General features: G+C 40.9%; 1 protein-coding gene across 1 annotated transcript in view; it reads right to left on the reverse strand.

Moving 5' to 3' along the window:
* Window positions 1-4,019: 4,019 nt before the first annotated feature.
* The window catches only part of LOC116649155 (multidrug and toxin extrusion protein 2-like), a 53,809-nt gene continuing 29,991 nt past the window's right edge, over window positions 4,020-27,837 (reverse strand). Inside the window, 8 exon segments of the mRNA XM_032431683.1 lie at window positions 4,020-4,037; window positions 4,039-4,259; window positions 4,552-4,606; window positions 5,580-5,674; window positions 13,440-13,572; window positions 14,684-14,753; window positions 18,340-18,415; window positions 19,206-19,314. Of these exon segments, the coding sequence (XP_032287574.1) occupies window positions 4,020-4,037; window positions 4,039-4,259; window positions 4,552-4,606; window positions 5,580-5,674; window positions 13,440-13,572; window positions 14,684-14,753; window positions 18,340-18,415; window positions 19,206-19,314 (777 nt within the window).

Below are 27,837 nucleotides of genomic sequence, written 5' to 3' on the forward strand. Positions count from 1 at the left end.
TGAGAAGGCACTGGCTATGAACCAGAAGAGGACCCTCAACAGGATGAGACCATGCTTGCATCCTGACCTTGGACTTCCCAGCCTCCAGGACTGTGAGCAGTAAATTTCTGTTGCTTATAAGCTACTTGGTCTATGGGTATTTCGCTATAGCCCCCTGAACAGACTAAGACAGGAAGTTTTTATTGATATTTCTAAAAACTCACTGATTCTTTCCTTGGTCATGTCTAGTCTATTAAAAAGCCCACAAAAGGCATTTTTTTTCCCTGTTACACTGTTTCCTATTTCTAACTTTTCCTCTTGATACTTTCTTAGAATTTCTCTCTCTCTAGTTTACATTACCCACCTGTTCTTGCATGTTGTCCACTTTTTCCATTAGACCCTTAGCATATTAATCCTAGTTATTTAAAATTTCCAGTCTGATAATTTCCAAAATCTCTTCCATATCTGAGTCTGGTCTGATGCTTGCTCTGTCTCTTCAAACTCTGTTTTGCCTTTAAGAAGCGTGCCTTGCAATTGCCTGTTGAAAGCGAGGCTTGATGAACTGGGTAAAAGGAACTGAGGTCAATAGGTTTCTGATGTGAGGATTTAGGTTTATCTGCTTGGGACATAAGCTATGTGTATTGTTTTTGCAACTGTAGCTGCCAGGGGCAAAAATTTCCCCTGGTGTCTGTTGATTTTCTCTCTCCTTATTTGTCTTTGGGCTTTCCTAGAGTTAAGTAAGGTTTGAGACATGCCGTTCTTTTGACTGTCATCTCTTGGTATGATACAGGAGCTCTACTGATGTGATGGTAAGGTGTGGGGGAGGGAAGTGTTCTACAGTTCAATGATAAGGTCTCAGTCTTTTAAAGAGCCCGCATCTCTGGGCTGTTTGCTTCATACTCTTACTGAATGAGTCTCCATTTCACCCATCCCCTAGGATGAGAGAAGGGGAGAGAGGGTGGAGATGGGTATTTCACTTCTCCTTGTGGAAGGCTGGTGGGGCTGGAGTCTAGTTTTCCCTCCCACCAGGTTAGGTTCTGACAAAACCCAAGGTAGTTGGTCTCTGGTAAAATAGTTTCCCTTGATGGCAGGCTGTGGTTAAATAGCACAGAATGCTCTGGGCATATTCTTAAACGGTTCCGTTTCCCTTATCTCCTATAGAAGCATGAAAGGATTTTTCTCTGATCTACACCCTGAGAACCTGCTGGGGCCCTGAAGATAAAACTCATGGGATTTTATGGGGCCCACCTAAGACGAAACCCCCTTGAAATTTTTAACTCATAAGCTTGTCTGCATTAAGCCTCCAGCAATTTGTCAATTAGAGTTTAAGTTTTCCTATCTGTTACCAGCTCCTGCTGCCTCCACTTGGGTAAGCTGTATCTGCCAGTCTCTTCAATTTGCGGAGAAGTTATCCTCGTGACCTCAATTCTCTGATGGAGCTAACAAGAGTGGCTGATACTCAGTTTGTTCAGCTATTCTCCTTTTGTTATTGTGATATCTGTGTCCACAGTTTCTGGTACCAGAGCTTCTAAATCTCTTGGAATTTCCTGAGTGATAGGGGTGAGAGGGGCATCTTTTGTTATTCATGATGAGTCCCTTTTAACCTTATCTGAGCTTATGCTAATAAATTAATTCTTGGTGGGCCCCTAGATAACTTCAGGATGGGGAATGGTCAACAGAAAGACCAACATATGATTAGAGGGTTAGGACCTGCAGTCCCACCCCCCAACCCCCAGCAAGGGGAGAGTGGTTGGAGATGCGTCCAATCACCAACGGCCAGTGATTTAATCAACCGCACCTCTGTAATGGAACCTTCATAAAAACCTCTAAGCAACAGGATTTGTAGAACTTCTGGATTGGTGAGCACATTGAGGTGCTGGGAGGGTGACATGCCCAGAAAGGGTATGGAAACCTCTGAGCACCATCACCCCTGTACCTTAATCCCCTATGCATCTCTTCCATTTACCTGTTCCTGACTTGTAGCCTTTATAATAAAACAGTAGCCATATGTAAAGCATTTTCCTGAGTCCTGTGAGCTGTTCTAGCAAATTATCAAATCCAAGAAGTGGGCCATGAAAACCCCCAACTCCCAACTGACAGCTGGTCAAAGTTTGGTTGGCCTGGACTTGCAATTGGCTTCTGAAGGTGGGGGTCAGTCTTGTGGGTCTGAGCCCTTAACTTATGGGGTCTGACACGGACTCTGGGTACTTAGTGTCAGAATTAAATGGAATCATCAGACCTCTGGTTGGTGTTGGGAGATTTGGAGAACTGGTTGTTGGTGTAGGAAAACCACACACATTTGGTGTCACAGGTGACAGTAAAAATAAGTTCTAGAATTCTTGATTGAGAATTCTTTTTTTTTTTTTTAAAGATTTTATTTGAGAGCGTGGGCGAGAGAGAGCAAGCACAAGCAGGGGGAGGGGCAGGGGGAGCGGGAGAAGCAGACTCCTCTGAGCAGGGAGCCCGGTGTGGGGCTCGATCCCAGAACCCTGGGATCACGACCCGAGCTGAAGGCAGACGCTTAACCGACTGAGCCACCCAGGTGCCCCTTGATTGAGAATTCTTGATGACCTCCAATCTCCTGACATGTCACACTGGAAACACAGTCTTCTATTTTGTTTTTAAATTCTTCCATAATACTTTTTAGATTCCAAGAGTACTTAAAAATTTTTTTCTTATCATGTGGCAACGGATTCCTAAGATATGATGACAAAAGCAGAAGCAACAAAAGAAAAAACAGATGAACTGGGCTTCATCAAAATTAGAAACTTTCTGGGTGCCCGGGGGGCTCAGTCAGTTAAGCGTCTGTCTTTGGTTCAGGTCATGATCCCAGGGTCCTGGGATTGAGCCCCATGGCTGGCTTCCCACTCAGCGGGGAGTCTGCCTCTCCCTCTCCCTTTGTCCTTCCCCCTGCTTGTGCTCTCTCTCAAATAAAACCTTTACAAAAAAAAAAAAAGAAAGAAATGGAAATTAACACCACAGTGAGACACTTCATACCCACTCAGATGGTATAATAGTTAAAAAACCCAGCAAATCACAAGTGTACTAGATGTACAAAATGCCACTGAATTATACACTTTAACTGATTAATTTTATGTTATGTGAATTTAAGCTCAAAAGTTTTCCTGCATGTTTTATTCTAGAGCATCCTGTTCTAGATCATGGTTGCAATATTTGGGGTTATCCTTTTCCTTTCCCTATGAAGTCTCAGTTTCTTTTCAGTTGCTTTCTTGTATAACTGGTTTTCACAGCTGTCTGGTAATCCTAGGCTCCTTGTTCCCATTTCAGAGAAAGAGATGAAAAGCCAATGGGGACACTGGTCACTTGGTGGGCTTTGTGGAGGGAATCCCCAATATTAGTACTTATTTTTAGTATTTTCTATTTGGGTTGATCAAACTCCCCATAAAGGCTTTAAAAATCTGCTGGGAGGGGACAGCATTTGGGGAGCTGAGCGGCAGAAGAGAACACAGATTGGATTTTTAATATGCAAGTTGCCACAAAAATGTGTTCAAAGGCCCCAAACTAAAAGTTAGCATTTCGATAGATTTTATAGCCTCAGATATTATTAGCACGCATTTTCAATTTTAAGGTGTTTATTTTATAAAAGCTTATACAATACCTGAGATAGGACTTCAACAGGCACTTAATACACACCCACTGATAAGAGTAAATATATTAACAGAGAAATACAAACAAAGCTGGATCAGCAACCAGTTTTAGAGGGCAATGAACTTTCCTGCAAGAGGGAAGATACTCAACATAAGAGTGCAGAACACTTCCAGCAGGGAAAATCAAATTGACAGATTTACAAACCATGATAGAGTTAACGTTTGGGAGAAACTCAGAAGTCTACCTCCTTTCTTGATCTCCATGAGGATAGTGCAGATTCTCGGGATAACTAAGAAGACATCACTGATATCCTTTCCACCCACAGCGGGGAGCGAGACACCACTGTCCATGTGACCAGGTCACCTCCCACACTTCACAGATCAATAATAATGATCCTGTCTAGTTTGTGGGCTGGTGATAATCCTTCTATTTTAGCCACGGTCATTGAAAAACCCTTATTAAAATGCCTGCTAAAAGAATAGCAATGGCAACAGCTAGAGCTATTCCACGATAGAAAATCAACTGGCTCACTGTCAAAACACCCCCAATGGTGGACACGGCATACTGGTTGCTCTCTTCTAGTACCATTAGTTGGAGGGTCTGGCTCTCGGGTGTGATGATATCAGGCAAAACCACTCCATCGGTTACTTCTTTCTCCAAGACGGGTAGATCTGATTGCAGACAACAGTGGAGTATATACACTTATGTACAGGGTTCAACAAAGGGATATTATGGAAAGTTACGTAAGAATACGTTGTAGACAATGACCAATTATTGATTGGTATATGTGAAATTACATTAAGAACATTTCACAGGAGAACCCAGAGTTGATCACCCAATTATTAAGCAGAGACAAGGTTTATTATGCAAGAGAGCAGGATCTCATAAACTAAGTAACTCTGGCTACATTAAGTTTTGGCCTCATGAGGCAGATCAAGGGCCCTAGACCGTGTTGTCTGTTACCTGCTGGTGATGGTGTGGTCTCTTTGATCCCCTTCAGCCCAGCTCGGACCTGTGCCTGAGAATAAGTGTCACAGAAGTAAATGAAGTGTAAGTCAAGTTAGGCAAATATTCTCTTGTTAAAATTTCACCTGAGCTACTGATGAAACCACCCCTAAAGCGCTCTAACATCTAGCACAGTCCTCTCTGGCCAATGACCATAGAACATAACACTGGACAACCACTATTCTCCCCAGTGCTCAGATCACAATAATAACGTAAAAAAAAAAAAAGCAACTTGTGCCTGTAGTTGCAAATTTAACATTATTTTTCTTACACTGTGCATTTCAGTGTTTCTAAGCACTGATATAAGGAATAAAGTCTAAAGACAAATGGTGTTATCATATAAAGGATGGTTTATGTATGGCCCAACTCAATGTCCTGTACAATTCACTCCCTCCATAGATCACACAGATAGGAAAGACATCATACAGCACAATTAGGAAAACCAAAGGCATGTGAGACCTGGAAGGGTGGGGGGGACAAAACTGAAGCAGGGACGCTTTGTGCACTAAACTCATCCCCCCTCCCCATCAGTACCACGTCCCCTACGCCAACCTCCCATCCATCTCATTTCGACAAATAAACACAGCTCACAATTCACACAGAGAGATGCCTATCATACAGTCAGGATCCCGTTCCTCCACCCGTAGGTTATGGTTCTGCCCCCAAGCACTCCTCACTGATCATAGATACTTAGCACACTGCTTTTTAGGAAAACATGGACCAAAAATGTTTCTAAAAAGAGGCCTAAAAACAGATAAATCAGTATAATTGTTAAGCCCTTGTGAGTAGACACTGAACTAACTGTATGAGGAAGAAAACGCGCTGAAACATGATGTCCTTCTGCCCCCTAACTCTCATATTAGACGCTTTCCATGAATCGAAGCAAGTCATGCTGCCAGTGGCATTCTTAGCATTTTGACCCTCGAAGATTCCTTACAGCTACGGGGCCAAGAAAGAGCCACACTTCCAGAAGGACGCGCTGTTACCTGCTCTGCAACTCTCTTCCAGTTCGTCCTCCAGATGAGCACCATATAGAAAAGGGCTTGAAAGAAAACACAGATGATCAATCCAGACCAGAGACCTAGGGATACAGGATGAGAACCTCGGCTTAGATGTTCTTCAGTTATTTTCCCGTCATCATTAACATTCTTCCAAAATTACTGTGTCCACAGAGTTAAAATAACTTCCTTAGAAATTTACATAAGCATGGACCGGGAGTAGACTCAAGCTTACCACTGATCCATCAGTGGAAATCACTCTGCCAATAAGCAGTGAAAACACCTCAGAACCGTTCGCTGCTTGTATGTTGATTAAACAAATATGTCCTGGCTTTGTTTGTGGCAGGTCTTGTTTTAAGGGCTGGAAACACAGAATTGGACAGGCTGCCAAGATCAGGGCCCTCCTGGAGCTTACATGCTACTGGGGGAGACGAACAGCAAACGTGCTAGCTGGAAGGGTGAGGAGGGCCACGGAAGACACCGAGCAGAGCGCCGTCATAGTGACCTACGGCCCTGAGTCCGCGAGGAGGGCAGGTGGCTCTCTCCCGTGGGGGAGGGGAGGGGCAGCTGTGACAGCTACAGGACAGGCCCTGCAGGCAGAGGGAGGCGCAGGCCCAGGCCCAGGGGAAACCAACTGCGGTGCGGAAAAGTTTACTGAGAATATGAATGGATCCATTAAAAAAAAAAAGATATAAACAATGCCTATCCACTTATGAGAAGAAACTATTTAAACTAAAATATCCATTATATACCAAAGTGGATATAAAAATATCCACTCGTATATCAACAATTTCGCTACAGAGCAGGCTGCTTTGGTTAGAGATGGAATATGGCATAGATTGAGAATTAGTCCCTTCATTCATTACACATGCGGGGCCCCACACTAGCAAAGGCCCAACGGAGGCTGGTCCTCTGTGGACTCCTGGTAATGAAACAAAACCTGGAATTTAACCAAACTCCTGAGAATTCAACAAAACTTCTCTTCAGTTGAGAAGTAGGTGGATTGACATCCCTTTGAGGGAGTGATCCTATTCCTAGGAATCCGTCCTGAGGAAAGACTCAGGGATGTTAGTAATTCATACACCTAGGATACACATCACAACCTTATTTATAAAGAGAAGCAGTTTATTTACTTATTTTTTTAAAAATTTTTAAAGATTTTATTTATTTATTTGACAGAGAGAGAGAGGGAACACAAGCAGGGGGAGCTGGAGAGGGAGAAGCAGGCTTCCCACCAAGCAGGGAGCCCGATGTGCCTTGGGAGCCTGCTTCTCCCTCTCTCTCTCTGCACCTCCCTCTGCTGTTCCCCTGCTTGTGTTCTCTCTCTCTGTCAAATAAATAAATAAAATCTTAAAAAATAAATAAACAAAGAGAAGCAATTTAAATGTCCACTATCAGGGAAGCATTAAAAATGATACAAGGAAATATTATAGAGGTACCAAAAACCATGTCTTTAACATGGGATAGGAGGAAATTACATATTCAATGTAACCCTACATCTGTGAATGATAGAAAAAATACTGGAATAAAATACACTGAATGCCTCTGCTGTTACAGCTCAGCAGTATAATTAAAGGTAATTTAATTTTCCGTATATTTTAAGCATTTCCCAAAATTTCCATACTGTTAAAGTAAAATTTTAATAATTTAAAAGAACTTTTTAGGGGTGCCTGGGTGGCTCAGTAGTTAAACATCTGCCTTCGGCTCAGGTCATGATCCCGGGGTCCTGGGATCAAGCCCCACATCGGGCTCCCTGCTCGGTGGGAAGCCTGCTTCTCCCTCTCCCACTCCCCCTGCTTGTGTTCCCTCTCTCACTGTCTCTCTCTCTGTCAAATAAATAGATAAAATCTTAAAAAAAAAAAAGTACTTTTTAACAAATCTGAGCACCTACTAAGTACAACAGTAAAAAGCCCCTTAGTGAACAAAGAGAGGGAGATCTGCTTATTCTAAAGAAGCATTAGATTCTAATAAGAGAGAGGTTTTTGCGTTTTGTTTTTTTAAGTTGAATTGTAAAAAACTAGCAGCTTATTAAGGACAGGGGCTCTTGCTATTTAAGTAAACGGTACTTCCCCCATGTTTAGGGCCAGTGTTTGGTAGCACTGTGAGACAGTAATAAATATTCGGCAGCTGTGTGTCCCAAAGAGAGAATGATGAAGCCCAGCTTGACATTAATCAGCTACTGCGCAAAGGCCCCCCGGCTGTACCAGTCATTAAAAAGAGAGATGACATTAAAGACAGTTATTCATTAAGCCACCAAGTAACATTTCCAAAAAAGTCAAGATAAGACACTAAGCACCTGTTTGTGTGGACATAGGGAGGAACTTAGGACAGCTGCAAGATTAAAATGTCACAGAGAACTGGGGCAGATTCAAAATTTTTACATGGAAAAAATGTACTGATTGGATACAGAACTAAAGAACCTATTTGAATACATACTACAGCATTTCATCAGTCCTCTAATTAGACTATTTTTTTCACTAAAAAGAAAAAAAATTCACTGTTACTGAAGTCTATAGAAAATACAGATGTGGATATAGATGCAGAACACATGTTTAACAACTTACCCCCAAAGCACATGATAGATTACTCTGCACAATTCTGTACATTTAGGATCTTGATGATGGATAATTTTCTAAAAAAAAAATAGTGATTTGCTAAAGTGACCCCCCAAAAGAAAAAGGTCTAAACAGACTGATTTTTCAGAGATAAAATTGAGAAAGCTATAAAAAGGATAAACCCCGGGCGCCTGGGTGGCTCAGTTGGTTAAGCGACTGCCTTCGGCTCAGGTCATGATCCTGGAGTCCCTGGATCGAGTCCCGCATCGGGCTCCCTGCTCGGCAGGGAGTCTGCTTCTCCCTCTGACCCTCCCCCCTCTCATGTGCTTGCTCTCTCTCATTCTCTCTCAAATAAAAAAAAAAAAAAAAAAAAATCTTTAATAAAAAAAATAAATAAATAAAAAGGATAAACCCCTCCAAAACATGAGGTCACAACAGTTTCAAACCTTTCTAAAGCAAATCGTTCCTATACTATGTAAATTGTTCCAGAGCATACAGAAAGGGAAGAAATTTAATTCCTTTTATGAAAGGAGTATAACATTAATATCAAAAGCTAAGAAAGATTACACAAAAAATAAAACTACAGACCAATCTTACTTATATCATTGCAAAAAAATCCTTAAATAAGATATTAATAGAATCTGGCAGCTCAATAAAAGAACAGCACATAATAACCAGGATTGTTCAATATGAGGAAACCAATTAATATCATTTATCATCATAATATATTTAAGGAGAAAAACCATAGGATCATTTCCATAGACACTAAAAAGTTACTTTTTTAAACAAAAGTAAAAATAAAGTAGACGAATATAAAAATAATGTTAAAATCCTATTGTACAAGTTCTTGCCAGAACAATAAGGCAAGAAAAGAAATAAAAGGCATAAAAATTGGAAAGGAAGAAGTAAAATTATTCTTATTTACATATGATATATAATTCTTTTTGACAAAATACCCAACCATTCTGGTTGGAAATATTCAATTAAATAGACTGAATGGATACTTCTTTAACATGATTTAAGAAGCAAGTACACATACACTTACTTATGTGTGTTTGCATGTGTGTGTCTGTTAGCCCAAAATCCTGCATGATATTTATTATAGAAACACTGGAAGCATTATCTATAAAATCCTGAACAAGACAAGCATTTTCACAAATACTACAACAATTTATTGTATTACTAGAGGCATTAAGAAAAAGAAAGAAAGAAATCAGTGGTATCAAATCTGGTAAAGACAATATAAAATTATTTGTAGATGATAACAACTCTATACCTGGAAAAGCCATGAGAACCAATGGAAAACTACTGCAGTCAAGAGGAATTCCAAAGTAACAAGATAGAAAATTCACATATAGTAACTAACAGCCCTCCTACACATAAACAACAACCACTTAGATTATATATTGGAAGGGAAAAACTTCATTTACAATGGCAACTAAAGGATAAAACGTCCCAGGCTAAAATTAACAAGAAATGTGTAAAAGCTTTTGAGGAAAAGGATTTTTAAAAATGCCTGAACAGAAGCTAACACTTCCAAAATGAACATAAACAACTGAGTATCAGAGATAAACCCATTTCATGGAAACACAAACGGCCTCCAGGTCTGGGACTAACTGGTGGCTGGATTTCAGAGTTGGCTCTGTCATCTTTTGACGTGAATGGATTTATTCCCTACACACAGAAATCTACAGGTACTATTTTGAGATTAAACCCAGGAGAGAGGGGCGCCTGGGTGGCTCAGTCGTTAAGTGTCTGCCTTCGGCTGAGGTCATGATCCCAGGGTCCTGTCGACAAGACAGAGAGAGAGAGAACACAAGCAGGGGAACAGCAGAGGGAGCTGCAGAGAGGAGGGAGAAGGAGAATCCCCTGCCACGTGGGGCTCCCTGCTCAGTGGGGAGCCTGCTTCTCCCTCTCCAGCTTCCCCTGCTGTGTTCCCTCTCTCACTGTCTCTCTCTGTCAAATAAATAAATAAATAAATAAATCTTTAAAAATGAATGAATAAAAAATAAACCCAGGAGAGAAGAATTTCCCTGAGAAAGAAAGAAGATGTCTGAGAAACAGAAGCGGCCCCACGTACCTCTTCATTTGCTTGCTCTGCAGGAAAACACATGCTGAATGGTAACACCTTCATGAGAGTAATAAATATCTGAGTTAGCTACGTAGTTTACCAGAGATAATAAACGCTAAGATAAATGCCATACCCATTATAAATTCTCAACTCTTCCTCTCTGAAATAGGGATAAATCCCTCGAAGATATGAAAGATTACAGAGGCAGAACTGGTAAGACTTGGCAGCATCATTGGGGCAGAGTAGTTGAGCCTGGAAGACTAGATCAGAAAGGGGGCCAGGAGTCAGAGATGTTGGCAGGACCACCTTGACTACGTGGGGCAACTGAAATACACAGAGCAGGACCTCAGGCATGAAGTCAGGCCCAGAGATGGAGATTCAAGAGCCACAGGCACCAAAGACTGAGGTGAGGCCCTGAGGCTTTTGAGGAAGAGAATGCAGAACAAGAGAAGCAAAAGGATCATCTCCTGGGCCTTGGTGAAGGACTACATTCAAAGAGCATAAAGTAGAAAAATTGCCAAAGAACATAAGAGGAATAAATGCTAAGAGCTGGTACTATGAACTCACAAAAGATAGGGATCTTGTTTATCTTTATATTCCCAGATTCTAACATACCACAGGGCCTGAGATACACAGACAAACCTTTGTTGAATGAATGAGGGAATTATGAAAGTCAAAGAGATGGATATAATGTGCACACAACAGTAATAAGTATGACTTTGGAGGCAAACTATCTGGGTTCAAATCCTGTTTCATCACTTGCTATCTGTGGGGAAAAATTACTTAACCTCTTCAGGTTTTAGCTTCTTCATACTTAAGGTGGAACTAGTGGGAGATCATATCTTATGTGGGCATCATAAACTTTATAACATACATAAAATCTTACCATATTTCTGATAAAAGCTCTTTATGAATATTATCTTACATCATGTGAATTTCAGTTTTTACATTTTCTTTTTTTTAAAATTTTTTTATTGTTATGTTAATCCCCATACATTACATCATTAGTTTTAGATATAGTGTTCCATGATTCATTGTTTGTACATAACACCCAGTGCTCCATGCAGAACGTGCCCTCCTCAATACCCATCACCAGGCTAACCCACCCTCCCACCCCCCTCCCCTCTAGAACCCTCAGTTTGTTTTTCAGAGTCCATCGTCTCTCATGGTTCGTCTCCCCCTCCAATTTCCCCCCCTTCATTCTTCCCCTCCTGCTACATTCTTCTTCTTCTTTTTTTTCTTTCTTAACATATATTGCATTATTTGTTTCAGAGGTACAGATCTGAGATTCAACAGTCTTGCACAATTCACAGCACTTACCAGAGCACATACCCTCCCCAGTGTCCATCACCCAGTCACCCCATCCCTCCCACCCCACCCCCCACTCCAGCAACCCTCAGTTTGTTTCCTGAGATTAAGAATTCCTCATATCAGTGAGGTCATATGATACATGTCTTTCTCTGTTTGACTTATTTCGCTCAGCAAGTTTTTACATTTTCTAAACTTAAAAATAAAAGTACTGTAGAAGAATATAGAAAAATGTTAAAACCCTATTGTAGAAGTTCTTGCCATAATAATAAGGCAAGAAAAAGAAATAAAAGGCATTAAAATTGGAAAGGAAGGCAAGAGAAGAGTCTTTTTAATAAATGGTTTTGGGGAAACTGGATAGCTACATGAAAAAGAATGAAACTAGACCACTTTTTATACCATACACAAATATTAACTTTAAATGGAGTGAAGGCCTAAATGTGAGACCCCAAACCATAAAACAATCTGAATTAAGGGATTAATACCCAACTTTTTTATAGATATTTTGGGTATTAATCCCTTAACAGATACATCACTTGCAAATATCTTCTCCTATTCGGTAGATTGCCTTTTTGGTTTTTTGATGGTTTCCTTTGCTGTGTGAAAACTTCTTATGTTGGTTGTAGTCCCAGTAGTTTTTTGTTTTTGTTTTTGTTTTCCTTGCCTGAGGAGATATGTCCATAAATATGTCTAAGAGATTACTGTTTATATTTTCTTTTGGGAGTTTTATGGTTTGGGGTCTCACATTTAGGAACAATCTGAAAAGGAAATTAAGAAAATAATTCTATACACAACTGTATCCAAAAGAATAAAATATCTAGGAACAAATTTAACCAAGGGGGGCGCCTGGGTGGCTCAGTCGTTAAGCATCTGCCTTCGGCTCAGGTCATGGTCCCAGGGTCCTGGGATCGAGCCCCGCATCAGGCTCCCTGCTCAGCAGGAGGCCTGCTTCTCCCTCTGCCACTCCCCCTGCTTGTGTTCCCTCTCTTGCTGTGTCTCTCTCTGTCAAATAAATAAATAAAATCTTTAAAAAATAATAAAATAAATAAACTTAACCAAGGAAGTGAAAAAACACTGAAAATTACAAAACACTGGCTGTAAGAAATTAAAGACCCAAATACATGGAAAGACATCCTGTGTTCATGGGCTGGAAGACTTATTATTGTTAAGATTCCAATATTCTCTCCAAAGCAGTTTACAGATTCAATGCAGATAAAAATTCTAATGGTTTTTGGGTTTTTTTGCAAAAATGGAAAACCTGACCCTCAAATTCATATGGAATTCCAAGGATCCTCAAATAGCCAAAACAAAATTTAAAAAGAACAAGGCTGGAAGGCTTACACTTCCTGATCTCAAAACTTATTACACAGCTACAGTAATCAAAACAGAGTGGTCCTGGTATGAGCCAGACATAGAGACTAACTAGAAGAAAGAGTCCAGAAATAAACTCATATATCTACAGCCGACTAATTTTCAACAAGTATGCCAAGGTCATTCAGTGGGCAAAGAATAGTTTTTCAGTAAGTGGTGTTCACGTCACCTAGGTGATTGGTCATGTTGCGGGTCTGAGGCTAATGCACGACTACTTCAGGGCAAGCCAGTTCCGGCAACTCCGTCCTCCAACCCACAACGGGTGCTCACAGGACCAAGCTCTTCTCTCTTGCAGGACGGAACCCAAATGGAATTACTGACTAATTAATTAAGCCTGGCCTCATCCTGAGGGCCCAGATCATGTCTATTTCGTTCAAGACCACATTTCCAGTGTTGTTGTACAGAGGACGCAGGGAGTAACTGTTTCAGGAGAAAATGATGCCACAGGGGTTACTTTCCAGTCAACTGCTTTATATGTCAAGCAGTTTATCTTAATAAGACAGATGAGATTTGAGGTTGATCACAGAAGAATCAAAAACATACCTATTATCCCAAGTTTAGCAGCAAACATCAGAGATACTCCAATGGGAAAGCCAAAAACATAATAACCAATGGCATTCAAGATAGCACCAATCTTTTGTTTTCCTGTACCTCGAAGGACGCCCCCGCAGGTGCCCTAAAGAGAAGAATACCAAAACCAACATTGCAATCATTTACCCGTCATCACATCAGGTTTGGAATACTACGTTAATACATCACAGGTCTGGATACGGTCAGTTCTCAAAACGAAAACTACATATTATGTAAGAGATAAAAAAAAACGTTTTGCTTCTAAGGTTACATTAACAGCTTTCATCAGAAAGCCATCAGGTAACATTATTTAAATCTCTATTTAAAAATATTTTGTCAGGAGGCTGGGTGGCTCAGTAGGTTAAGCATCTGACTCTTATTTGGGCTCAGGTCATGATCTCAGGGTTGTGGGATCGAGCCCTGCGTCCGGATCCACACTCAGTGCAGAGTCTGCTTAAGTTTCTCTCTCCTTCTCCCTCTGCCCCTCCCTACCAAAATAAATAAATCTTTAAAAAATATTTTGTAAAAGCACATGTTAAAAAATGTAGAGCTTCACTGATGGAAATCTCAGCAGAAACTAGTCTGGTATCATGGCTGAAAAATATTAATGCGATCATGGGCTTCAAAAATGCCCAGAACCAGAGTGGCAACGATCGTCTTGTTTTCTTCCACATTATTCTTAACACAGCCAGTGTTCAATTGGGTACCACATCTTCAGAGTGACGTTAACAAACAAGAAATTCCTTGGGGGGAAAAAGCAAGATGGCAAATGTACCTAGAAATCACCTCATGAGGACTAATTGCTGAAATTGGGAATAAGCCTGAAGGCATCATTCCAGGGTACAGAAGAAGGGTTTTCAAATACCTACAAATCTAGAGAAAATCAGCCTAGGAAAGACTTTTTAGTGGTCAGAGTTAACTCAAGGGTGGCCTGGCCTGCCTTGGACAATATAGCAGAGATCACCTGATCACTTGGTTAGGATGTCACACAGGGCATTCAGGCCCCAGATAAAGAAGAGGAGGTTGGATGACTCTGGTTTCTTCCACCCTGAGATGCCATACTCTACCGTAACCCATCTTTTCCACAAATGGCTAAGAATGCCTGAAGCAAGAGCTCTCTCTTCTCAAAGATGAAATCACAGACGTTTAATTCAAAAGTTAGAAACACAAATTTTGCCATGTATATTAGACAGAGTAAAATCACTCCAAATACTCACCGCAAGTGCATCAAATAGATGAAAGGGAGCAAAAATAGGCATCACTTGGCTCACAAGGTAAATAATATCTCTGTTGGAGGAAAAGAAAGTAGTCAGCGACTCAAAAATCACATATAAATGGAGTACTAATTAACTACGGCTCTGACAAACCTAAGAAATTGATCAGGTATTTCGGTGAAAACACTACTTTTCTATTTGACAAAACGAGTACACAATAAAGCCTCACTAATTTAAGTTCTGTTAGTTAGAATTTGGGGTAAAAGGGACACGGTCTAGGCTGCCACTATGGAGGATAACTGTTGAAGTTTTGTTTATAAGTATAAAAATGTGCAGGTTGGAAAAAAAGGTTTCAGCCTGTGTATGGTAATCTTCCCCTGTGAATGGGAGTCTTCCTCAAAACTGGAGTTGAAAGTCAGTGTTCATACAGGAAACATTCATGGATCCTCTGAACTCTGATTATGGTGGGAGATCTGCCTGGGGAGGGACTACAGCGGAGGTCCTGAGATTTTGGAGAGAGACACAGCAGAGCTGGAGGTGACTAAGGTCCTGCACGATGGAGCCAATGTGGTTGTGAAGACATGAGACAGGCAATCATGTGCTCCCTGAAGGAAGTTGTCCTGCTTCCCTACCATTCACCCTAAATGGGAAGACTGCTGGTCGACAGGACCACCACTACAGCCTGGGGTCAGCCCTCTCACCAGGAGTCACCTCTTTGGCATAGACATAGGACTGTAAAGTGACCTACTCTGTACACTATTCTCTACTAATCAAAACGACAATGTGGTCTTTCCTTCAAACGGACATTAACCCAGTGTTCACCAGCCACTGAAGAAAATCCACAGCACAAAAAAACGAAAGACCAAAATGAGGGTGCAGAATAGTTGACACAAAGAGCTGACATTTCTCTAAGCAAACACAGAACGCAAGGAAAAAGAAGCAGATGGAAAAAAAAAAATGAAACAAAAAAGATGAACACTAAAATAAAATTTTCTATTTAAGGACCAGATAAGGAAATAGACTTGGCAAAACCCTAAATTTCAATTTGAAAGATAAAGCTGAGGAAATATGCCAAAACACAGAGACAGAAAATGAGAGGAAAGAGACAATTCGGATTAACCCGTAAGTTCTACCATTTATATAAATTACCCAGAACTAAAGAAAAATCCAGTGCTTCAGACTGAAAGTCTGTCAAGTGCCACACTGAATAAAAGAAAAAAGACTCACCTATACCTAAGCCCATCCAAGGACAAAAAGAATATCTGAAAGAGCTCCAGAAAAAAAATTTTTCCTTCAAAAGATAACAGATTAGTATGAAAAGTCTGTATCTGGTGGACTAGGAAGCTCCAAGAATCAATCCTTTTACCAAAACAATTCTTGAACTGGCAGGAAAGGTCAAAATCAACTATTTTCAGAACTCTGGAGTACAGCTGAAAACTTGCAGCAAGAGTGCTTGGTGAAGGGCGCCTGGGTGGCTCAGTTGGTTAAGCGACTGCCTTCGGCTCAGGTCATGATCCTGGAGTCCCGGGATCGAGTCCCACATCCGGCTCCCTGCTCCGCGGGGAGTCGCTTCTCCCTCTGACCCTCCCCCTTCTCATGCTCTCTCTCTCAAATAAATAAATAAAATCTTTAAAAAAAAAAAAAAAAAAAAAAGAGTGCTTGGTGAAGCAAGAGGCTAGTAAGTATGCATGAATTTCGGTGTTTTGCAGAGTAGCTACCATTTCCCATCCCCTGGTCCCAGGACAGGCAGCTGCAGGGACGGCTGCCTGCATTCCTGATGTGGCTTACTGGCTGCATGTTGGACAATAAGGATCGCTTCCTCCAAAAATCAGAGTTGCATGTTTTGCTCTCCTTGGCAGTTCACTAAGGGATAGGGATAAAGGCTGCCCACTGTCTCAACCCTTTTGGACTGAAGTGCCTTCCCATGCAGTGCCTGTCAAATAATTTAAAGAGACAGAACTTCTAAAAAATATTTCTTTTTGGGGCGCCTGGGTGGCTCAGTCGTTAAGCGTCTGCCTTCGGCTCAGGTCATGATCCCAGGGTCCTGGGATTGAGCCCCGCATCAGGCTCCCTGCTCGGGGGGAAGCCTGCTTCTCCCTCTCCCTCTGCCTGTTGCTTGTGTTCCCTCTCTCGCTGTCTCTCTCTGTCAGGTAAATAAATAAAATCTTAAAAAAATAAAAAAATAAAAAATATTTCTTTTCTTATTGGATCAAGACATTTAAGGAAATCTGTCAGGCCACTGGCTGACTGAGGAGATAAGAGACACCATGCATGACAGGGAAAACAGTCTTTGTAAAAAGTGGTTTGGAAAATCACTAAACAAATGGACAACTGCAGAACAGCAACGAGAACAAGCAAGAACAGCAGTACCCAAGGAAAGAGAATCTGATTTCCAGAGTTATCTCATTACAATATTCAAAAGGTAATTTCAACAAAAAAATCACAAGCATTCAAAGAAAGAGGAAAGTATGGCCCATGCACAGGTAAAAGATAAAAATGTCAGAAACTGACAAATATTGTCAGAATCAATTTTTTCAGAACTCTGGAAATTAACCAAAGGCTTACAGTGACCTGGGGAGTGTTTCTTCAAGAAAAGTTGATGCATCTTGGTAATAATGATGAGCTTTGTGGTGTTTCAACTGACCTTAGTACCATCCCCTGCTCCCAGCTCAGCTGTAACCTTGAAAAATAACAGCCCATATTTCCAAGACTGGAGGAGGAAGAATGAGTTGAACTTTTTGAAAGCTTCATTCCCAAAGAACAGTTATTATTTTGCAGATAGACCACCTGTCTGGTTGTTCCTTAGAAGACTCCACTTGAAAGGCTGTCTTTATTTCATCTGACTCAAACTGGCCCAGTGCTAGTGCTGATCTCTGAGAGGTGTTTGTCAAAAGTATTATTCAGTAATAAAACCGAATTTCGGGGCACCTGGGTGGCTCAGATGGTTAGGTGTCTGCCTTCGGCTCGGGTCATGATCCCAGGGTCCTGGGATTGAGCCCCACATCCGGTTCCCTGCTTGGTGGGGAGCCTGCTTCTCCCTCTCCCTCTGCTGTTACCCCTGCTTGTGCTCTCTCGCTCTATCAAAGAAATAAAATCTTAAAAAAAAAATGAATTTCTTCAGAGGAGTAATCTGAGGCAACCAGTGCAAATTACTGAAGCTTTTTCATAAAGAGGATCTGGTTTATTCAAAAGACACTTCATTATATCAAGATAATTGTGCAAACACATAATTACAGAAAACATGGTAAAATTCAACCTAAGATTGAGTTAGTGATCTATACAAATTCCGCCCTTTTGATTCAGGTGTGCAGGGAGTCCATGTGCTGTGCACTGGAAGGTGCCTTTCTGGGGATGAAGATATTCCATGTGCTTTTTCTGTGTCTCTCTGAACAAAACCAGCATTGAGCACAAGAGAAACCCCACTCAGGTTTGATAAATAAAGAAACTGGGTATTGGAGGAATGGGGATGGTTACCATGGGCTTCCTTCACCCAAATTCATTCAAATTTAGTACTGTGGTTCTCATTCCTGGCTGCACTGCGGATTTTCCTACGAAGAAAAATAGTACTCACCTCTTAGAACCAGAAAAGTACACTGAAAAAAAAAAAAAAGAAAGCAAGCATGAAACAGAAAACATTTCTCAAAAAGAGGAGTACATACCTGTCACTGGTAAATATGTAGGCAACCACATCTTTCAAAGCTGCAATTAAAACGCCCACTACGAGTGCGCAAACACCTAGAAAATACAGAAGAAGCAACCGGAAATGAAAATTCTCCCAAGTGTAATAAATCCTAATGCTGGATCCTCAGGAGATAGTTGTGTCAAAGAGTTAAGAAATGTGATAATTTAGGGCGCCTGGGTGGCTCGGATGGTTAAGCGTCTGCCTTCGGCTCAGGTCATGATCCCAGGGTCCTGGGATCAAGTCCCGCATCGGGTTCCCTGCTCAGTGCAGAGCCTGCTTCTCCCTCTCCCTCTGCCATTCCTTCTGCTTGTGCTCTTCTGTCTCTCTGTCAAATAAATAAATAAAATCTTTAAAAAAAAATAGAAATGTGATAATTTAAAGTGTTTCTTCTTAACTGTCTATGAAGAGAGCAAAGATGATCATATGATTCTGACTCCTTTTTCTAAGGCAGATTCATAGGAAAGATGTCAGTAAGATGTCAATACAATCAGAATCATCTCTAACTGCTCAGATTCCACAACATTAAAGCTGCTAGAGGAGGCAGGGATCCAGGAACGTGGAGAAGCAGTCACCGAGACTTTGGTCAGAAAATAAGCCTGCAGATGATAACAACTGGAACACTTTTCAACAGTACCAAGTGTAACATTATGTCATTGGTACCTAATGATAGAAAATCATAATGAGAAGTTTTATTTAACTGAATAAACTGGAAAGAGCTTAAGGAATACTTCAGTTGAGTTTATACAGGTAAATCAATTCCCTAGAGAAATTCTGATGTGTGTATTTTAACTTAACAGACAAAACTCAGGGCTGGCGCCGGGGAGCCGAACCGCTCGAACTCACCCGCACACAGGAGAACGGTGACGCTGGAGTGCCGAGCCTGCTCAGCATTCCCTGCACCCAGAGCATTGCCCACGCGGACACTCGCCGCCACACCGAAGCCAAGGGGCAGCTGAGAATGAACAATCACAAATCATAAGAAGTCAGAGAGCCTGACGGTTAGAATATTAGTGCCCCAGAGTCCAAACGCATGGGAACCCTAGAGACAGTAATCTGTGTTCTAGAACTGGTTCTATCACATCCGAGCCATGTGAGCATAATCAAACTGCTCAGTCTCACTGACTCCCAATTTCTTCATTGCTGAAGAAATCTAGGGGCTGCCCTGACTGCTCCCTGTTGTCAAGTACATCAGGGCAGAATCCCTTAATGAAGCGGGACTTGAAGACAAAGCATCTCCTTTATTGGCTAAACACATACCATCAAGACTTAATTCAACCTAGCTACATTCTACAAGAGATTTAACGTATTACAAATATATAAATAATAATCTGTAAAAATTAAATGAACCCTGTGAAAAAGCACTTAGAACAAAGCCTGGCACACCATAGGAACTCCATCAACATTGATGGAATCGGACTCCATTAACTCCATCACGTCCAATATCCCATACAGCTAATAATCCAGGACACTGACTTATGTCCCTTCAAAATAACAAAATTTTATTTTTCATCATTCATTATGGAAATCTGAAGCTATAAGCTTCCTTGCTTCTCGAATAGACCATTATTCACCCTTCAGGGTCATCCTTTTGACCTCCTATTATTATTCTGTAAAACAGTGTGGCCCTCGGGATCTGTTCAGGTTGTTACAGAAAACTCTGGTTTTAGCTGTCATGTCTGCTGACAATTTATACATCAGCTTGAACTTCTCATTCCTACTCGAAACAGCATCTTCCCAACGACCTCTAACTTGTTACTGTTTTGATAACTGGCCTGAATTGGTAAAAAAAAAAAAAATTAAAATAAATAAATAAATAAATAAAATTATATATATAGAGAGAGACAGACAGACAGACAGACAGACTCACTACAAACAGCACAGCCAGATCCCGCTGCCTACCTGGACCTCCCTCGCAGCCTCACCTCACACAGAGAGACTAGGCTAAAATAGAAAAGCAAAGTGGGGGAGCTCCCTGTGTGGTATGAGCACCTCAGAACCAAGCCCTTCTTGTCTTGGGGACGGTGGGGTGGAGCAGCAGTTGGCTGAGGAGGTCAGGCTGCCTGCTCCCCGTTCCTCGCCCACAAACCCTAAAATGAAGATGTCACTTGATAGATACCACCTTTGTACTCCGTTCCCTACTGGTCCTTCCCACTTAGGGGAAAGGTCTGTTGGAGAAAAATTCCCAAATAACAAGGTCAGAAAAGCCATGCCAGCCATTTATAAATCACTGTATTGATTCTCTCATAAGTACAAAGGGACTAATAAAGATCATCAGATCTTTGAGGAAAACCAAAGAACATATCCCCAAAAAAGACCAAGATAAATAAAAGACCAACTGAGCTCAGAGGGAACAATGAGGTGATTGAAAGCATGGAAGAGGGGCGCTTGGGTGGCTCAGTCGTTAAGCAGTTGCCTTTGGCTCAGGTCATGATCCCAGGGTCCTGGGATCGAGCCCCGCATCCGGCTCCCTGCTCGGCGGGAAGCCTGCTTTTCCCTCTCCCACTCCCCCTGCTTGTGTTCCCTCTCTCGCTGTGTCTCTCTCTGTCAAATAAATAAATAAAATCTTTAAAAAAAAAAAAAAGAAAGTACGGAAGAGAACGTTTGAAGGTTCACTTAGTATCCTAAGACATTTAACAGATAATGCAGCATAAAACAAGAACAGGTTCCCATAAAGAAGGGATTGTAAGAGAAAAAGAAAGGGTTCTTGGAAATTAAAAACAAAAGTGAAAAGATTTAATAGCAAAAAGACAGAGATTTTTTTACTGGATGAAAAAAAAACAAGTTCAGTACTGGAGGTCAATCGCCACCTAATAGGAAATTAAAAAGAGAGAATAGAAAAAAGGTACAGGAAAGGGAGAAAGAGTAATATTTTTAAAACTTCTCAGAGTTGAGAGAAACAAGTCTTGAGTCAGAAAGGGTATACCAAACGCTGATAAGCAGGGTAAGCAAAGAAGAACCTTCACAGAAAAACACACTTGAGAAATTTCACAACTACATGGATAAAGAAATAAATGCTAGAACTTTCAAAGAGAAAAACCATGTTGTCACAAAGGAATAAGAACCAGATTAAGATCAGACTTCACATGAGTAACTCAATGCCAGATGAACATACAGTAATGCCTTAAAAATTCTGAGGGAAGACTGCTTTGAACCTACAATTCTATACTCAGCCAAGTTACTGAGCAAGTATATGGGCAAAATAAAGGCTCTTTCAAGTATGCATGGCTCACAGTTTACCTTCCATATAATCTTAGGAAAAAGTTCTTTGACTAAATAATCCAAATTTTTTTTAAGAGGGTGGGGAGGGGCAGTAGGAGAGGGAGAGAGAGAGAATCTTGAGTAGGATCCACGTTCAGTGCGGAGCCCAATGTGGGGTTTGAACTCACAACCCTGAGATTATGATGTTAGCTGAAATCAAGAGTCGGATGCTTAACCAACTGAGCCACTCAAGCGCCCCAATAATCCAAATATGTTTTTAAAGGAATATAATAAAGTAGAAGTGAGATCCAAGAAACTGTAGACTTAACTCATGAGGACAGTGAAAAATAATTGTGGTATTAAAATAAATAAATAAAGAAAAGAAAAAAAAAGAAAAATAATTGTGGTATGACAGCTGTGGGGCACCCCAGGAAGAAGTCTAGAGCTCAGGGACACAAATTAAAGCAGGGAATCAAAGAGCCCTAAGCTCTTCAAGAAGAAAAGGGAATCTTACCAAACGGTCTAACACTGCGTGACCTCAGTTGAAGGGTGAGGGTATACGCCGCTCTGTCGACAAGAAATAAACCCTATGAAAAAGGCCTCCAAAACTTAAAAAAAGGCTGTAGAGAAAAGCCATAGTCTAAATATGAAGCAAACTAAAATACATGATTTTGATAACTGATGAAAGCAAGAAAAAAATAATACACACCACCTTTTACTTGTAAGTGTCTCTTTCCAGTGGAAGTCTAGGTGTCTACTGGGATATTTCGTCCCCATCCAATGCAGACTATCACTTGGGTCCGCACATGATTCTATACAAACAATCCTAATATCCTAAGTGTTACTTATTGGTTTCTAGACTTTCAGACAAGTTCTAAAACATGAAAGAGATGACGGAACACAATTCAAAGGTTATAGCCTTTACAAAATAAAGACAAGGACAGAGCTGAAAGGCAGCATGACGCCATGATTAAGAACTTGAACTCTGAGGGGAGGCCTCTGGGATCAGATCTTAGCCAGTTACTTCCCTGAACTTGGACAAATTCCCTTCTCTGGATCCCAGTTTCTCTGTCCGTAGACAGGTGGGAAATAGCAGGAAGTACCTCACATGGCATTCCGTGAGTTACTCTTTGTAAAGTGTTTAGAATGGTGCCTGTCCCATGGCATGTGGCTGTTATTAATACCTTATGGGATCTGGGAGGCAACTAAGAAGAGAGATGTAAAGAAATATAAGTACACAATGTTCCTCATCTTTTAACTTAAGAGATTAAGTTGCAGTGTCTATGAAGTTGATGGGTCAAGGAAGAGAGGTCTACCTTTATTATTTCAGGTCACAAAAGTAACAACCAAGAGAAGGAGAAATAACCACCACCTCAAAGTAGAGGGAGATGTTGTGGAAAGTGAGTGGTAATCCTCATCCTCTCTAACAGGGAGTCAAAGGCGGTAAGAAATGTAGGAATAAAGCTCTGGGGTCAATCATCAGAACTAAAACCAGAAACGGTTCCAAAGTGGCCAGCTCTGGGGAACCAGCCTCAAAAGGAGGAAGCAAATTTACTTTCAGTTTGTAACCCCCTGAACTATGTGAGCATACTATGTGCTGCTTAGTATGAATTGCTTTTATAATAAAACATTAAGAATACATAAAAATTTAAAGGAAGGCAGTGAGAGGAATTTGCCACAAATACAACTGATATAAACAACTTTTGAGTCTAGGGGCGCCTGGGTGGCTCAGTCCGTTGAGTGTCGGACTTGATTTCAGCTCAGGTCATGATCTCAGTGTCCCGAGATGGAGGCCTGTGTCAGGTTCCATGCTCAGTGGGGGGTCTGCTTGAGACTCTCTCCCCCTCTCCCTCTGCCTACCCCTGCCTGCTCACGCTCATTCACTTGCTCTCTAAAATAAATAAGTCTTTATAATAAATATAAAATAATTTTCGAGTATAAAGAGTTCATATAAATTGATAAGAAAAAGAACCTCACTAGAGCCCAAACTTATAAACAGGCAAAGGATATAAACAGGTAATTAAGAGAAAACTACTTAAAGATAGCCAACCTCACTAATTAGAAAAAATTAAAATAAAGTACCCATTTTTCATATGTTCAATTAACAAAGATTTTTTGGGGGGAATACTCATTTCTAACAAAATTTTCTTCATTTGAGATTATATTCTCAAGGATACAATTCTATGTGTTAGGAAGATATTCACTGAAACAATACTGGTGATCATGAAAAACTGAAAACCAAGGCCAAGTCCAGTCACAGTGAAGCAATGATGTGAACAGGGCTATATGCAGGTGCTGATCACACCGAGGCAAATCGGATTTTTAACTGTTCTTCAGAAAAGCCTTTAAAAAATGAAAAATGTTTATGTGAAGATGTTAAGTGGCAAAAAAAAAAAAAAGCAGCGTAACCCTGAGGAAAAAATTACCCCTTTATTCCCCCCAAACTTAACTGCTCATAGTCTACTGTTTTTTTGTTTTTTTTTTTTAAAGATTTTATTTTTTGACAGAGAGAGACAGCGAGAGAGGGAACACAAGCAGCGGGAGTGAGAGAGGGAGAAGCAGGCTTCCCGCAGAGCAGGGAGCCCGATGCGGGGCTCGATCCCAGGACCCCGGGATCATGACCTGAGCCGAAGGCAGACGCTTAACCGACTGAGCCACCCAGGCGCCCTCATAGTCTACTGTTAACCAGAAGCCTTACTGATAACATATACTGTTGATTAACACATATTTTAAACGACTTATGTATTATGTACTGTCTTTTTACAATAAAGTAAGCTGGGAAAAAAAAGTCATTAAGAAGATCATAAAGAAGAGAAAATGCACTTATGGTACTTTACTGGAAAAACTCTACATACAAATGGACCCAGGCAGTTCGAACCTGTGTTGTTCAAGGGGCAACTGTATTTGGATTTAATTCCACCATCTTATTCTGTATGAATTATAATGCTTTCTTTTTTGCTTCGTGATCTTCATTATTTTCACTGCCTTATGTTGGATTGATCTTGTTTTCTTAATTCCCTTTTTTATCTGGGCCACTGGCTTGGAAATACATTCTATTTCCTCTCTCTCGGTTAGTCCCCTTAAAATGTCAACATGCATACCAACTTTAAAATTTTAACTTAATCAGCTATCTCCCACCCTCTTCCCTGATGTCTAGATTGTTTAAACTAAGAAAACCCTCTCCCAATCTCACCTCTTATTACTATTCAGTATTTTATTTCTACCTAATTTTGTACTGTGCAAACTGGTCGCATTTTTTTATTTGTAGTCAGTGCTAGTTTAGAGTTATCCACATTTGTCAATTTCTTTGCTCACCATTGTTTTGATACCACTGATTTTTTCAGCGACAGTCTGTGATCAGTGATGTCTCTCAGTGTTTTAATCTGTTCTCTTTATTGAGCCCTAGCTTAGCTGGGTAAGGACTGGCATTGCCCTCCAAACACTTTGATGATATCATTTCACGGTCTTCAGGGTTTTACTGCTGTTATTGAAGGGTGAGTCATCCTACCCTGTTCGTTCCCAAGCCTGTTTTGACTATTTGGGGTCCTTTGCATCTCCATATGAATTTTAGGATCGGCTTGTCCAATCTGCAAGAACGGCCAGTTCAATCACTTTGGGGGGTGCGGCCATCAGACAATACTGGGCCTTCTAATCCATGAACATGGGAAATCTTTTCATTTACTTAGGTATTCTTTCATTTCCTTCACCAACGTTTTGTAGTTTTCAATGTACAAGTTTCAGCCTTCTTTGGTTCAATTTACTAGTGACTATTCTTTTTGTTGGCGGGGCGAATGGAACTGTTTTCTTAATTTCATTTTCAGATTGTTCATTGCTAGTGTTACGGAAATGCAACTGAGTTTTGTGTACTGATGTTGCATCCTGCAACTTTTCAGGACTCATTTATTAGCTCTAGTAGTGTCAGTGTGTGTGTGTGTGTGTGCGCGTGCGTGCATATTGCTTAGGGTTTTCTGTAGATAAAATCATGACAGGTAGCTGCAAATACAGATAGTTTTACTTCTTCCTTTCCAATCTGGATGCCTTATATTTTCTTTTCTTGCCCCAAAATTGCCCAGGCTAGAATCTCCAATACATATTCATTACAATTGCCCAGGCTAGAATCTCCAATACATATTCATTACAATTTCTGAATACTGAGATTCGTGTCTTACTTCAGGTGTCTGTCTCTTATTAAATGTCTCTGAATATTGCATCCCTAACAGTCTGTTATTCTGTGTATTTCCTACTGGATGCATGTAAGGACCTAGATCTTTCATACATTCCATCTCTACTTTTTCCCATTTTTATTTATTGTGGTTAAATACACATAAAATAAAATGTACCATCTTTAGAATTTCCCCCTTATTACTCCATTAATTTTTATATATTTTTTTAGCCATATAGTCATTTTTATATGTACAGTTTAATGGTATTTTTTTTTTAAAAGAGATTTTATTTTTGGGCACCTGGGTGGCTCAGTTGGTTGAGCGACTGCCTTCGGCTCGGGTCATGATCCTGGAATCCCGGGATCGAGTCCCACATCAGGCTCCCTGCTCAGCGGGGGTCTGCTTCTCCCTCTGACCCTCTTCCCTCTTGTGCTGTCTCTCATTCTCTCTCTCAAATAAATAAATAAAATCTTTAAAAAAAAAAAAAAAGAAAAGAGATCTTATTTTTATTTATTTGACAGAGAGAGAGACAGCCAGAGAGGGAACACAAGCAGGGGGAGTGGGAGAGGGAGAAGCAGGCTTCCCGCCGAGCAGGGAGCCCGATGTGGGGCTCGATCCCAGGACCCTGGGATCATGACCTGAGCTGAAGGCAGACGCTTAATGACTGAGCCACCCAGGCGCCCCTACAGTTTAATGGTATTAAATAGATTCATAAAGTTGTGCAACCATCACCACCATCCATCTCCAGAACTTTCTTCACCTTGTGAAACTGAAATAAAAAATAAATAACTCCCCATTCCTCCCTCCCAACCCCTGGCAACCACCATTTTACTTTGTCTCTGATTTTCACTACTCTAAGGACCTCATATAAGTGGAATCACACAATATAGGCATACCTTGTTTTATTGTGTTTTGCTTTAGTGCGCTTTGCAGATACTGCGATTTTTTACAAATTAAAATGTAGCAACCCTGCGTCAAGCAAGTCTATCAGCACCATGTCTGCATCACATTTTGGTCTTGCAGTATTTCCAACTTTTTCATTATTATTATACTTAAGATGATCTGTGATCGGTGATCTTTGATGTTACTGTCATCATTGTTTTGGGACACCACAAACTGCATCCATTTAAGACAGCAAACCTAATTGAGAAATGTTGTGTGCACTCTGACTACTCCGCAATCAGATGTTCCCCCATCTCTCTTCCCTTTCCTCAGTCCTCCCTCTTCCCTGAGACACAAAAATATTAAAATTAGGGCACCTGGGTGGCTCAGTTGGTTAAGCGACTGCCTTCAGCTCAGGTCATGATCCTGGAGTGCCAGGATCGAGTCCCACATCAGGCTCCGTGCTCAGCAGGGAGTCTGCTTCTCCCTCTGACCCTCCTCCCTCTCATGCTCTCTGTCTCTCATTCTCTCTCTCACAAATAAATAAAATCTTAAAAAAAAAAATTAAAATTAGGCCAAGTAATAACCCTATAATGGCCTGTAAGTGTTCAAGAGAAAGGAAGAGTCCCTTGTCTCTCACTTGAAATCAAAAGCTAGAAATGATTGAGCTTAGTGAGGAAGACCTCTCAGAAGCTGAGACAGGGCTGAAGGTGAGGCCTCTTGCCCCAGTCAGCCAAGTTGTGAATGCAAAGGAAAAGTTCTTGAAAGAAAGGAAAAGTGCTACACTGAACACACAAATGATAAGAAAGCAAAACAGCCTTATTGCTGATGTGGAGAAAGGTTTAATGGTCTGGAGAGAATGCCAAACCAGCCCCAACATTCCCTTAAGCCAAAGCCTGGCCCAGAGCAAGGCCCTAATGCTCTTCAATTCTGTGAAGGCTGAGAGGTGAGGAAGCCGCTGGAGGAAAGTCTGAAGCTAGCAGAGGTTGGTTCAGGAGGCTTAAGGAAAGAAGCCATCTTCATACCATCGAAGTGCAAGGTGAAGGAACAAGTGCTGATATGGAAGCTGCAGCAAGTTCTCCCGAAGAATGAGCTAAGATCATTAATGAATGCGGCTACACTCAACAATGGATTTTCAGTGTACGTGAAACGGCCTTATATGAGAAGATACCATCTAGAACTTCCATAGCTACACAGAAGTCAATGTCTGGCTTCAAAGGTCTGACTCTCTT

Source organism: Phoca vitulina, unplaced genomic scaffold (genome assembly GCF_004348235.1).
Source record: "Phoca vitulina isolate PV1807 unplaced genomic scaffold, GSC_HSeal_1.0 scaffold47, whole genome shotgun sequence".
Lineage (NCBI taxonomy): Eukaryota > Metazoa > Chordata > Mammalia > Carnivora > Phocidae > Phoca > Phoca vitulina.